This window comes from Lithobates pipiens, unplaced genomic scaffold (genome assembly GCF_037356315.1).
Source record: "Lithobates pipiens isolate NorthernLeopardFrog02 unplaced genomic scaffold, aLitPip1_a1.2 Scaffold_10, whole genome shotgun sequence".
Classification (NCBI taxonomy): Eukaryota; Metazoa; Chordata; class Amphibia; order Anura; family Ranidae; genus Lithobates; species Lithobates pipiens.
This window is the reverse complement of record NW_027507686.1, coordinates 10,529,008-10,543,484: the sequence shown is the minus strand read 5'-3', so window position 1 is coordinate 10,543,484 and position 14,477 is coordinate 10,529,008. Positions and strand designations below refer to the sequence as shown.

At 48.3% G+C, this 14,477-nt stretch overlaps 1 protein-coding gene across 2 annotated transcripts in view; it reads right to left on the bottom strand.

The window, feature by feature from the left end:
• Window positions 1-449: 449 nt before the first annotated feature.
• The window catches only part of URI1 (URI1 prefoldin like chaperone), a 157,390-nt gene continuing 143,362 nt past the window's right edge, over window positions 450-14,477 (bottom strand). For both annotated transcript variants that reach the window (XM_077451523.1, XM_077451531.1), the window contains exons 7-11: window positions 12,595-12,763; window positions 8,498-8,738; window positions 6,363-6,505; window positions 3,140-3,362; window positions 450-838 (exon numbers count right to left, since the gene is read on the bottom strand). In XM_077451523.1, coding sequence (XP_077307649.1) covers window positions 665-838; window positions 3,140-3,362; window positions 6,363-6,505; window positions 8,498-8,738; window positions 12,595-12,763 — 950 coding nt within the window. In that variant the 3' untranslated portion in view covers window positions 450-664. The remainder of the gene's footprint in view (window positions 839-3,139; window positions 3,363-6,362; window positions 6,506-8,497; window positions 8,739-12,594; window positions 12,764-14,477) is intronic.

The window sequence follows — 14,477 nt, the reverse complement described above, 5'->3', positions numbered from 1 at the left end:
GGACCCCTGACCCTCTGTCTAGACAGTGTGGATTGGCCCTGTGCTGATCACATGCACCCTTCCAAGAAAAAAAAAAAAAAAAAACTCTCTAGCAATACACACCAAAACTGAGCATGTGCAGCTTGTCCCCTAGGTCTAACTAACCCCTTGGGTTCCACAGAGAGTATAACAAGCATGCTTTACTGCATATACAGACTGATTTTACTGTTGTGGGTTTAGTAACACTTCAAGGGGGGGGGGGGGGGGCAGTGCAACCGCCACATCTAAGGAGTGGTAAGTCGCGATAAAATAAAATAAATGGGGGGGGGGGGGGGGGTTGGGAGTTACACACCCCTTTAAGTGACCTGTAATAGGTCTGCAGAAACCTCTCCGCAGTGACATTGAGCTGAAGACAGCTTTCTATAACCTTACAACACACGTATAAAATGTGCAGACCGTACCTCTTGAAATAATGGAAATCATTGCATATTTATTTAAAGAAAAAAAAAAAAAGGTTAAGATTATCAAAATGATTGCAAATTCATATTTTTTTTTTTTCTGGCCACTGAAAGTGACCTGGCACAGACTGAACTAGTAAACATCATCCAGACCTGCATTGGTGTGGGTTATGTCCCACAGTGGTTGGGGACACAGAGGGGGACGGGGTGGGGGACGCACACAGTGATCACTGGTACTGTTGCATCCTGGCAGCTTTGAACTTTGAGACTCTCTTGGTCCCCTCTTCGGGAGACTCCTCGCCCTTCTTTTCCTGGATGGTGGGCAGAGCTGGGTGGGCAATGCTGGTCATGGGCACAGATATAGAAAACGCCTCCTTCTCTATGACCGTTCCTGAAAATGCCTGTGCAGAAACAGAGAAGCGTGTGTTATTACCATGTCACCTGGACATTTCCAACCATAGTACTTGCTCCCTATCTAAAAGTTAGGAGACCCCGTCATCAAACCACAAGGCCTGAGGGTCGAATGTGGCCCACCAGGCCATTACATGCGGCCCTCACACCTCCACCGCCTTCACCCTCACCTTGTCTCAGCGGTCGACAGCAGACACGAGGACAAAACTCCTCCTACAGATCCTGCGCCTTTCTCTGCAACCGCAGCACTCCCACATCTCCTGGTCTCAGCATTCAGCCCTTCTCTGGTCCTCCTCCAAACCCTGCACTTTGATTCCCAGCTTTGCCCCCAGCTCCTTCCTGGCATCAGCACAAGCTGATGGTTGGAGGGGAGGGGGGGGGGGGGGGGCTCTTGACATCTAATATAAGGGAGGGTTGGGTGGTCTGGACATCTAGACTTACAGATACACCTGGCCCCATTGAGGGCAATCATAACGCTGATGCATCCTGTGATGAAATTGAGTTTGACACCCCTGCACCAGACCATTCATTTCTACAACCGTCTTCCATTAGATTAAAATTGAATACATTTTACCTGTAAACGCCTCCTTATGTAGACATCCAAAAACCCAGAGACTCTTGCTGGGCACCACCATCTTGGATGTGATGTCAGCAGAGCCCTCACTCAGCTAACACGCTATAGCAGCCTTTCTCAACTTTTTTTTTTTTTTACCCCAGGAGGAACCCCAAAATAATTTCCAGGTCAAACTCTTGCTAAAGCCAATTCATTGGCGGTCAGGGAGAAAAATGCCTCTTATATTGGTGGCTAGTGGGAAGAATGCCCCCCTTTACATTGGTGGTCAGAATGCCACCTCTCTAGAGAGCTAAAAAGATTATTGGTGTCATGCAACTGGCAATTCCAAGTGGTATTAATCCTCGACACTGTGCAAGCACCATCAAATGGGGGGGTAGATCAATCAAAGCTCAAGGAACTCATAGCAACCTGTGGAGGAACCCTGGTAGAGAAAGGCTGCTATACAGCAGTGGTCTCCAAACTGCAGCCTGGGGGCCAGATGTGGCCCTTTGCTTGCCTTTATATGGCACTTGTTCCACCAACTGACACCAATAAAAAAGGGCTTCATTCCCCAAACTGACACCATCAATGGGGCAGTATACCGTTCATTAAAACCAATGCTGGGGCACTGATGCCGGGGCATTTCCTACTCCCACTGGCCACAGTCTGCCCCCCCCCCAAACCCGAAGAAGTTTAGATATTTTGGAGACTCCTGCTCTATAGTAATCTTTTTCACTCCTCTCTCATCTGCTACATAAAAGGTTATGAATGGGAGGGAAGAGGAGGGAGAAATCAAGGAGCTGGGCCAGCACAGATGATAATTAGACACTCAAATAAGGAGGAGATGGCCATAATGTGCAAAAAGGGAAGGGGGGGGTTGTGCTAGGAAATAAACTTCCTGGAGAAGCCCAAATTTCCCAGCAAGTGTGTAACAAATTTAAAATACGTGGTCACGTTAAACTTGTGGCGCGGCTCAAAGCTGGAAGACAGATGGAAGATTTCCCCATCTGTCTTCAGAGCAGGAGTACATTCACTACTCCAGGAGGAAGGTAGGACGCCGCTCAAACCAACCCAGCATGAACTCAAAGTGCACATATGTGTGCGGTCTCACCCAGCGTCTTTCTGGCCATGCCCTCCTCCCAACGTGTTTCGTCCCGCCGACCGGGGCTTGCTCAGGGTGGTGGAGGCTTCATACACACTGAGTTAATGCCGGGTTGGTTTGAGCAGCGTCTTACCTTCAATATCTAAAATATGTGACATTTCTGTGCTTTTATCTTTAATTTATATGTTAGTGACAGGGTCTTTTTAAATGTCCAGAGTAACATCCTCATACACTAGAGAAGATCACCAATCATTTAATCAGTCACTGTGTGGAAGGAATGGAGTAGCATGGTTCCTTCTGTTGACCTCTAACCGTTATATGTGGCGTTCATCAGGAGGAGCCAGTGAGTGCTTGTAGGGCAGGGATAGGCAACCTTGGCACTCCAGCTGTGGTGAAACTAAAAATGCCATCATGCCTCTAGGAGTCACGCCTACGATTGTCAGAGTTTTGCAATGTCTCATGGGACTTGTTTTAGAGGGCCGAGGTTGCCAACCCCTGGTGTAGGGGAACCCAGGAGATCGACACTCCCGGAAGTTTCGCCTTCCATGCAGACTCCGGCAGGTGATTTTTCAGGATCTGTAAGGAAAAGCAGAAAAGGGAAGTATTCCCACAACTGTATGTATCTCCCCCTCTCACCTCCAATGGTCCGAATACAGGCGACAGCTTTTTATGCATTCGGTCATCCTCGTCGCTGAAGATGCTGTCTTCCGTGCTGATGTTCCTTTGGTACCCTCTTCTGTCCTCAAACTCGTGTGAACTGTTTTCGCTGGTATCGCTGCACACGCTGTCCTCCCGGCTGCGGGACTTCATGATGGATTTTCTGGGGACATACTCTCCGTTCACCAGGTCTACAAACACCCTGTAAAGCATAATGCATATGTAGAGACTTTCATAGAAACATAGAAGAGTGACGGCAGAAAAAGACTCAATGGGCCATGGAGCCTGACCATTTTTTATACTGGCTTATGGTTGACTGACCTCACCTTGTTGAGATTTAGTTAGGAACGGCAATGAAGGTACCGTATTTATTGTATAACGTGCATCTTCTCTCCCTGAAAATCGTGTGCAAATAACGCGTGCGTTAGCATTGCATTTGGCAGCCTCAGAGGGGAAAGGTGTTGGAGGGGGGGGGAATGAGCGCCGTCAGATTACATGGAGCGTGGATCTTCAGTTTACTCACCAGCCTCTGTAATACGAAGTCCCACCTCCTGGACCGGCATTGGACCAGTGTTCTGTATATCGCAGGAGCGGGACTTTGTATTAAAGAGGCCTCGGAGTAAACAAAAGATCCCCACTCTGTGTAATCTGACGTGAGGCTGCAGATGGGCAATGGTGAGGCTGCAGATGGACAATGGTGAGGCTACATGGATGGGCAATGGTGAGGCTGCATGGATAGGCAATGGTGAGGCTGCATGGATGGGCAATGGTGAGGCTGCATGGATGGGCAATGGTGAGGCTGCATGGATGGGCAATGGTGAGGCTGCATGGATGGGCAAGGTTGAGGCTGCATGGATGGGCACTGATCAGGCTGCATGGATGGGCACTGATCAGGCTGCATGGATGGGCAATGGTGAGGCTGCATGGATGGGCAAGGGTGAGGCTGCATGGATGGGCAAGGGTGAGGCTGCATGGATGGGCAATGGTGTAAAGCGCTGCGTAAATTGCTGGCGCTATATAAATCCTGAATAATAATAATAATAATAATAATAATAATGGTGAGGCTGCATGGATGGGCAAGGGTGAGGCTGCATGGATGGGCAAGGTTGAGGCTGCATGGATGGGCACGGGTGAGGCTGCATGGATGGGCAATGGTGAGGCTGCATGGATGGGCAAGGGTGAGGCTGCATGGATGGGCAAGGGTGAGGCTGCATGGATGGGCACTGATCAGGCTGCATGGATGGGCACTGATCAGGCTGCATGGATGGGCAAGGGTGAGGCTGCATGGATGGGCAAGGGTGAGGCTGCATGGATGGGCAAGGGTGAGGCTGCATGGATGGGCAAGGGTGAGGCTGCAGATGGGCACTGATCAGGCTGCAGTTTACTCGCCAGCCTCTGTAATACGAAGTCCCACCTCCTGGACCGGCATTGGACCAATGTTCTGTATATCACAGGAGCGGGACTTTGTATTAAAGAGGCCTCGGAGTAAACAAAAGATCCCCACTCTGTGTAATCTGACGTGAGGCTGCAGATGGGCAATGGTGAGGCTGCAGATGGACAATGGTGAGGCTACATGGATGGGCAATGGTGAGGCTGCATGGATAGGCAATGGTGAGGCTGCATGGATGGGCAATGGTGAGGCTGCATGGATGGGCACTGATCAGGCTGCATGGATGGGCACTGATCAGGCTGCATGGATGGGCACTGATCAGGCTGCATGGATGGGCACTGATCAGGCTGCATGGATGGGCACTGATCAGGCTGCATGGATGGGCACTGATCAGGCTGCATGGATGGGCAATGGTGAGGCTGCATGGATGGGCAAGGGTGAGGCTGCATGGATGGGCAAGGGTGAGGCTGCATGGATGGGCAAGGGTGAGGCTGCATGGATGGGCAAGGGTGAGGCTGCATGGATGGGCAAGGGTGAGGCTGCATGGATGGGCAAGGTTGAGGCTACATGGATGGGCAAGGGTGAGGCTGCATGGATGGGCAAGGTTGAGGCTGCATGGATGGGCACTGATCAGGCTGCATGGATGGGCACTGATCAGGCTGCATGGATGGGCAAGGGTGAGGCTGCATGGATGGGCAAGGGTGAGGCTGCATGGATGGGCAATGGTGAGGCTGCATGGATGGGCAAGGGTGAGGCTGCATGGATGGGCAAGGGTGAGGCTGCATGGATGGGCAAGGGTGAGGCTGCATGGATGGGCAAGGGTAAGGCTGCAGATGGGCACTGATCAGGCTGCATGGAGGGGCAATGGTGAGGCTGCAGATGGTTACTGATCAGGCTGCATGGATGAGCAATGGTGAGGCTGCAGATGGGCAATGATCAGGCTGCAGATGGGCGCTGATCAGGCTGTATGGATGGGCAATGGTGAGGCTGCAGATGGGCACTAATGAGGCTGCATTAATAGGCACTGGCCTTATTTTGCTACAAACACACATTATATATATATATATATATATATATATATATATATATATATATATATATATATATATATATATATATATATATATATATATATATAGATATATATACACACACATACATACATACACATACACACGATCCTGTGCACAGCTGCTGCCCTGTAGCAGTAAAACTGCTATAGGGCGGTCACTAAGTGGTTAATGAATAAGTTCACCTTTTTTTAGAAAAAATCATAAATGCACATATTTTTGCAGAAGAAAAAAAAAGTGCATTTATTATTATTTCCTGCAGGAGCCTGGAAAGCATTGCACCTGCGATCAGTGAATCCGGGGTGCAATGTTAGGCTTCTGCAGACACGCCTTGCATCTTTCAGCTCGTACCGCCATACGGGCCGTCAGTCGTAAAGCTACAGGTCTTGTGATTGGGCTACAACAGTGATCATCTGTGGCCTCGCAGTTCATTCAGAACTACAAGCCATCTGCCGCGGTGGATGATGGTACTTGTAGTTCATTCATTGACAAGAAACTGTGAATGAATGAATGACGCGGCCGTGTGGGCAGAGCCTCCATACGCTGTTTTTAAGTTTTGACAGTGGGTGTGGGGAGAAGATCTCCCACCCGCTGTCACGCGGAGGGGGCAAGGGGGATCTGAGGGAGAGGCAGCAGGAGCTGGATCATGTTTCAAAAGGTGAACTTAGCCTTTAAATGTATAAATATTCCTGAAATCTCTCACAATTCACCTTTCTAGTGACAAACATGGCGTTAAACGTACCGGTATATGTCCGCTGGCGTCTTTATAACTGGCAATTCCGGGGCAGAGTGACCGTTCCCATTACTGTTTTTTCTTTTCCTTCTGGCTTCCTCTTTCTTTTCGCTGAATTTCAGAGTAGTGTTTTTTCCAGTGTTTATTCTCACCTGAGGGGACGAATGTGGAATTTAAAGAGAGCCGCAATAGTCCAGACAGGGTGATGGTCATAATATGTTAGAAAGCATAACTTCTACCTTTCTTAATCGTATTGCAATCTAGGAGAATGAACGGCGTGATTGGCTGCTGCGGATATTAAAGCCGAAGTATACCCCTCCCAAAAAAAAAAAAAAAATCAGCACAAGGGATATGACTTACCATCAGAGAGATGTGTCCCTTGTGCTTGTGTGTCCTCCCTGAAGTCTTTCTCTTCCAATAACCAAAGCTATAGAACCTGGCCCCCCAGCAAATAACCACGTGCTACCCCTGTCGCATGGTTGAGTCACATTGCAGATCAGCTGTACCTGCAATTTACAGGTATTTTCCAAAGGGAGCAATGGGGAAGTGAAAGAAAGATATACTATGTTGTCAAAAGTATTGGGACACCGGCAGTTACACACACATGAACTTTAATGGCTTCCCAGTCTTAGTCCGTAGGGTTCAATATTGAGTTGGCCCCGCCCTTTGCAGCTATAACAGCGTAGGGTTGTTTTTCAGGGGGTTGGTCTCGGCCCCTTGGTTCCAGTGAAAGGAACTCTTAAAGCGGGAGTCCACCGGGACTCCGCGTTTTTTTTTTTTTTTTAAAAGCCAGCAGCTACAAATACTGCAGCTGCTGACTTTTAAAATAGTGACACTTACCCGCCCAGCGCGCCCGCGATGTCGGCACCCGAAGCCGATCTCTAGATCGTCTTGTCGGGTGCTGCCGCCGCCATCTTGGGTATGGGAATCAGGAAATGGAGCCTTTCGGCTTCATTTCCCGGTTCCCTACTGCGCATGCGCGAGTCGCGCTGTGCAATAAGGACGGTCCCCGCTGCCTCTGGGATCTGTGTGTTTCCCAGCAGGCAGCGGGGCACTTGCGGAAAGGGGCGGGCACTTGCGGAAAGGGGCGTAATCTACGCCCCTTTCCGCAGAGAGCTATCCAGGAAGTGGGTGCAGATATCTGTACTGTACAGGTACCTGCACCCCCCTCCCCCCTGAAAGGTGCCAATTGTGGCGCCGGGGGGGGGGGGGGGGGAGGGTTCCGATGAGCGGAAGCTCCACTTTAGGGTGGACCTCCGCTTTAAGGCGTCAGCGAGAGGCGATTCAGTTCGCATTGTGCGCTATACAAGTATTTCATTCATTCATACCAAGACATTTTGGACAATTTCATGCTCCCAACTTTGTGGGAACGGTTTGGGGACGGCCCCTTCCTGTTCCAAAATGACTGCCCACCAGTGCACAAAGCAAGGTTCATAAAGACATGGATGAGCGAATTTGGGGTGGAGGAACTTGACTGGCCTGCACCTCAACCTGATAGAACACCTTTGGGATGAATTAGAGCGGAGACTGCGAGCCAGGCCTTCTTGTCCAACATCAGGGCCTGACCTCACAAATGCACTTCTTGAAGAGTGGTCGTAGACGCACTCCTAAACCTTGTGGACGGCCTTCCCAGAAGAGTTGAAGCTGTTATAGCTGCAAAGGGTGAACCAACTCAATATTAAACCCTACGGACTAAGACTTCATGTCAAGGGCAGGTGTCCCAATACTTTTGACAACATAGCATATCTTTCTTTCACTTCCCCATTGCTCCGTTTGGCAAATACCTGTAACTTGCAGTCATAGCTGAGCTGCAAAGTGACTCAACCATGTGACAGAGGCAGCACTTGGTTATTTGCCCAAAAAAAAGGGAGAACATCAAGCCTATATAAGCTCCGACTTAAGCCTACATAAGGTTGATATCCCTTGTTCCCTGCAACAAAACCGGGAGTGTGACCACCAAAAACAAATAAAAAAAAATGTAAGTAGAAGCTCTATTACCTAAAATAACAAGGATTGTGGAATAGAACTAATCATAATGGATTACAACATGTTTGGACTAGTGGTAGGTTATTTGGTAGGTTTGGCCTTTAAAACAGAAGGTTGAAACCTATGAGCCAAGTGATGGGGGATTGCTGGCCACTTACCCTTTTTGGTTCAACCGTATGGGAAAAGTAGATGGTGGCAACGGAATTTTTACAGCTCGCAGAGTCTTCGTCGTCGCTGTGTTGTGAATGAGACCCGTTTACACAGCCCGAGATCGGAAACCCAGATTTCGTATGACTGCCCGAAGCGAGATGATCTGCTTTCACGTTTAAATCGGTCTTCAGGTTCTCCTTGTCGTCTTCGTAACAGGAATCCCTGCCGGGGGGAGGAGCTTCCGTTACTCTGCAAAATAACACAAACCGTTCTCTCAGTTGTGGATGCTTTTAATACCACAGTATTAGACCGTCTGAGCGCACATCTTTATGGTGGTCGGTAATCTGAAGACATCCACAGTAGTGTAGCTGCCCCTTTAAATACCCATAAGAGTATCTATAACCAAAAACAGCCTGGGGCAGCAGACCACAGGGCACCACCGTTTTGCTCTCACTGGAGTCGGCGTACGTTTCAAACCCCCGGAAACCATGGACCGGAAGTGATAGCTGTTGCCCTGCCTCAACGCGTTTCGTCAGAAAGGCATCCTCAGGATGCAAAACACTCAAAATTCTGCTAATGGAGGTTAGCACAGTGCAGAATCCTTGATGAATTACACTTTTATCCAGGGCTGGGCATCGGGGGCAGGGGGTGCAATAATGGCGAGACATACAACCTATGTTGTATGTCATACAACCTTTGGGGCACACACCCCAAAGGAAGTGGGGTGTGCACCTTGAGCTACCCCTCACGCCATTGCATTTTTTATAACATCTCAGGAGTTCCGCGGCCCCTCCATGCAATCCTATACAGGGGTCCAATAACTCTGTTCAGTGAACTAAGACAGCTGGCCCTCCAAAGAGAAAGGAGGCATCCTCACCCCAAGGCCTGCAAGACAATTTCTGTATTTTTGTGGGAATTCGCCAAACCCAACTGCATAGTCCCTACATCAGGGATCTCAAACTGGCGGCCCTCCAGCTGTTGCAAAACTACAAGTCCCATGAGGCATTGCAAGGCTGACATTTACAAGCATGACTCCCACAGGCAAAAGCATGATGGGACTTGTAGTTTTGCAACAGCTGGAGGGTCGCCAGTTTGAGACCCCTGCCCTACATGCTCAATTTTTCGGGGGGGGGGGGGGAGCTTTTACCCCTAGGTGCCAGGGGACCTTTATTCTGGCTCTACCTATACCATAGCTGTTCTGTGGCTTAATGTAGGCAAATGCGAGTGACCTGGCCAACCGGTTACCCGGTGACCTCCAGGACTCAGCACAGACATGGAGGGGTCAGCAGGAAGAACCACTAAGCACAGCAAGAGACAAGCAGGTCAATGCTTCCGGAAGTGTCCATTTCTGCTGAATACAGCGGCATTCACACAGGCAGCAGGAGAGGTAGGCATTCACACATTTGCAGGGACAACATTTGGAGCTATTTTATTTTCATGACAGGGTCACTTTAATAACCATTTTACTGCTAGTAAATTCTTGTATTTTCTGCACGTTTAAAAAAAATATATTTTAGGCCTGAGGAATATTTTAAACCCCCAAATCATATATCATTTCTGAAAGCAGATACCCTGGGGAATAAAATAGAGGTAGCGTCAGATTTTTATGTCATATGATATTAGTGCCATGGTTTATTAAGCGAAAATAAAATACACTAAAGTTAATTTTAGGGCATGCAATCACAATATTTTACCCAATTTTTTAGTAAAATTTAAAAGAAGAGATTGTACCAATTAGGTAGATGCCCAAACATGTCAACCCCTAAAATTGCACGTGTCTGAGAAACGGCGACAACCTTCAGTACCCTAAATTTTCCATAGGCGACACTTTAAAACCCCCTACAGGTCATCAGTTTAGAGCTAATTGGGAACAATGGGCCTAAAATGATTGCTTTCACTCCAGCATGCACGGTGATTATGTAATGTGTGTAGCGCAATTGCTGTTTTTGTGCAATCTCGACGCGCGTCTTTACATTTGTATGTGGGGTGGAGCTAAAACATTTTTGGGGGCGGAGATTTGAAGTGCTTATGTGTAACTTTCATTTTCCTGGACACCTTTTTCTCACCAATTATTTTTCCATCACACAGGGGGCAAAAAAGTCTCGTGTGATTCTTTTGCTGGTGACAAGTACTCTTCAACCACCTCAGCCCCGGAGGATTTGGCTGCTCAATGACCAGGCAATGTTTTGTGATACGGCACTGCGTTGATTTAACTGACAATTGGCAATTTATAAAACTCTGGTAAGGCCAACTGGAGTATTCCGTCCAGTTCTGGTCACCAGTGCTCAGAAGGGATGTGCTGGAGAGAGTCCAACAAAGGGCAACTAAATGAATAAGGGGGTTGGAGGACCTCAAATACAAAGAGCGACTACAAGCACTAAATGTATTCTCGCCGGAGAAGAGACGCTTGAGAGGAGATATGATAGCCATTTAGAAATACCTCAATGGTGATCCCAGCATAGGAAAAAGGCTATTCAATCTCAGGAGTGTAAGAGGACACGGAGCCACGCAATGAGATTGGAGGAGAAGCGGTTAAACCTAAAGCAGCGCAGGGGGTTTTACACTGTCAGGGCGGTAAGAATGTGGAACTCTCTTCCACAATTGGTGGTGTCAGCAGGGACTATTGATATTTTTAAAAGACTCTTGGACGGACATCTTAAAGAACATAACATACAGGGATATGGGAAATGATTATAGACACTGACACACATACACCTACACGGGTTTAACTAGATGGACTGTTGTCCTCTTTAATTAACCTTACCTACTATGTAAATATGTACCCAGCAGCACCTCCATGCCGGTCCTGGGTCCACCGATGGGAGCGGGGAGCCCAGGAAAAATGGGGAGGGTGGTGACTGTTGCCGGGGTGTAGGGAAGCGATTGGACAGTTGTACAGCCACACGCCTGACCACTTGCATCTGACAGCCAATAGTTGGCTTGTCAAACCTACCTGCATACACATGTGCGTAAAACCCCCTGCTGCTGTTGCAGCCACATGGCATACACTATATACGGTTTGGGACGCCCGCCTTTACACACACATGAACTTTAATGGCCTCCCAGTCTTAGTCCGTAGGGATCAATATTGAGTTGGCTCCGCCTTTTGCAGCTATAACAGCTTCAACTCACCCCAAACTCGATCATCCATGTGTTTATGGACCTTGCTTTGTGCTCTGGTCCAGATCATTTGGTGGAGGGGGGATTATGGTGTGGGGTTGTTTTTCAGGGGTTGGGTTTGGCCCCTTAGTTCCAGTTAACGGAACTCTTAAGGCGTCAGCATACCAAGACATTTTGGACAATTTCATGCTCCCAACTTTGTGGGAACAGTTTGGGGACGGCCCCTTCCTGTTCCAACATGACTGCCCACCAGTGCACAAAGCAAGGTCCATAAAGACATGGATGAGCAAGTTTGGGGTGGAGGAACTTGACTGGTCCTGAACTCAACCCGATACAACACGTTTGGGATAAGCCAGGCCTTCTTGTCAAACATCAGTGCCTGACCTCACAAATGTGCTTGTGGAGCAATGGTCAAACGTTCCCATAGACACATCTCCTAAACACAGTGACAGCCTTCCAAGAAGAGTTGAAGGTGTTATAGCTGCAAAGGGTGGGCCAACTCAATATTGAACCCTACGGACTAAGACGCCATTAAAGCTTGTCTGCTTCTAAAGGCAGGCGTCCCAATACTTTTGGCAATATAGTGTACGTCAGTGGCAGTGAAGGCATCAAGGCCTGTGGTTCTAGTAATTGATGACAAAAAACTGTTTCTGATGCCTTTGCTTAAGCCGGCCATAGACGGAGCGATTTTCTTTCTTGCAACCACAGGTGTCTTTGTGTTCTGGCGGGAAGGGGGGGAGCCGTCTCCACCAGGAGAACACAGTGATTACCACTATTAGGTATAATACCCACTGGCAATAATCGCATGTAAAATCCGACAGGCTGGTTGCCTGATCGATTAACTTGGATACATTCAGCCTGTCCATATACGATTCGAATCTTGCCCAGTCCCTTCTGAACCAGCCAAGATTCCAACCATCTATGGCCGGCTTTAGTCAAAGCAACGCACCGAGTACAGACAATGCAAAATCCAGGGCATGCTTACTCCGCAAGCTCTCCTCGCAGCTCCTCTTGTCTCTCCAGCTCCTCCAGTCTGGCCCAGAGCGCCGCATTCTCTACGAACGGGTCTTTGGATTCTTCTTCTCGAAAACCCACCTCGTTGCTGGTCTCGGCCTTTGGTTTTGTGTGAGGTTTGTGCGCTGTGCGGTGTTTGCCTATGGGGAGATCAACCAATTCATTATAGCGAGGAGGAGGCTACGGACCCAACAATATAAAAATAACAACTGACAGATGTGAAAAGTAGATAAAAAAACTGAACTGGATGGCATTTACCGTTCTAAAACACCGTAATAAACAATTGGCAATTCTTTTTTTTTTTTTTTTATCCTGTGTTGCATCCCAGTGTTGCTGATCTCCTACAGATTCATGTGGTGAGGATGCTTTTCTTCAGCAGGGACAGAGAAGCTGGTCAGAGTTGATGGGAAGATGGATGGAGCCAAATACAGGACAATCTTAGAAGAAAACCTGTTGGATTCTGCAAAAGACTTGAGACCGGGGCGGAGGTTCACCTTCCAGCAGGACAACGACCCGAAACATCCAGCCAGAGCTACAATGGAATGGTTTAGATCAGTGGTCTCCAAAATTCAGCCTGAGGGCCACCTTTGCTTGCGTTTACCTGGCCCTTGGGGCACTATTCCACCCACTGATACAAGACACTATTCTGGCATCGGACACCAAAAATGGAGCACCATTTCTCCCACCGACACAAATAATGAGGGTACTATTCCCACCCCGCAATACCAAATGTAGTGATGTTTACTCCCATTGATGGCTAGGACAATTTCTACTCCTGCTGGCCACAATCTGTCCGTCCTAAAGGCTGAAGGACAATAAACCAGCCCTTTGTTTAAAAGAGTTTGGAGACCCCTAGTTTAGATCAAAGCATATTCATGCATTAGAATGGCCCAGTCACAGTCCAGACCTAAATCCAATTGAGAATCTGTGGCAACACTTGAAAATTGCTGTTCACAGACGCTCTCCATCCAGTCTGACAGAGAGATGAGATATTTTGCAAAGAAGAAGAATGGGCAGAAATGTCCTCTCTGGATGTGCAAAGCTGGAAGAGACACCCCCAAAAAAGACTTGCAGCTGTAATTGCAGTGAAAGGCGGTTCTAAAAAGTATCGACTCCGGGGGGCGCCATACAAATGCCCACCCCCACACTTTTCACATATTTATTTGTAAAATATGTTGAAAACAATTTATAATTTTCCTTCCACTTCACAATTATGTGCCACTTTGTGTTGGTCCATCACATAAAATCCCAATAAAATACATTTATGTTTTTGGCTGTAACATGACAAAATGTGGAACATTTTAAAGGGGTATGAATACTTTTTCAAGACACTATATATGCGAATTGGATGCGTTTTTCCACCACATTCAATTCACATAACATGTGAACGCTTTCAATGCAGCCAGTTCGCACGTGCGGGGGCTGCCGTGGTGCGGGTTTCAATAAGGGTCCCGTGCGTTTTTGGGTCTGGTTTGGGTGCGATTTCAGTAAAAAAGTTGCACCTGAACAGAAAGGAACGGGACTGCCGCACTGAAACCACGGCCGCATATATGTGAACCCAACCTTAACTACTTGCCGTCCGGCTCCTGTACATATATACGTCAGCACTTTAAAGATGGATATCTCAGTAACGGCAGGAGCTGCTGCCACAACCGAGGTATCCATCTTTTGAGCCAGCGGTCCCGTATACGTTAATGGTGGTCTCTGCAGCGGATTCGCCGTGAGATCACCGTTACCGTTATCGGCAGCGGGAGGGAGGCCACCCCCCTCCCACCGCTCTCTCACGCCCTCCTCCGCTTACCGGAGAAGTCGGCAGCGGCGGAGATGATCGGGACCTGTCCGTGGCTGGGTTGG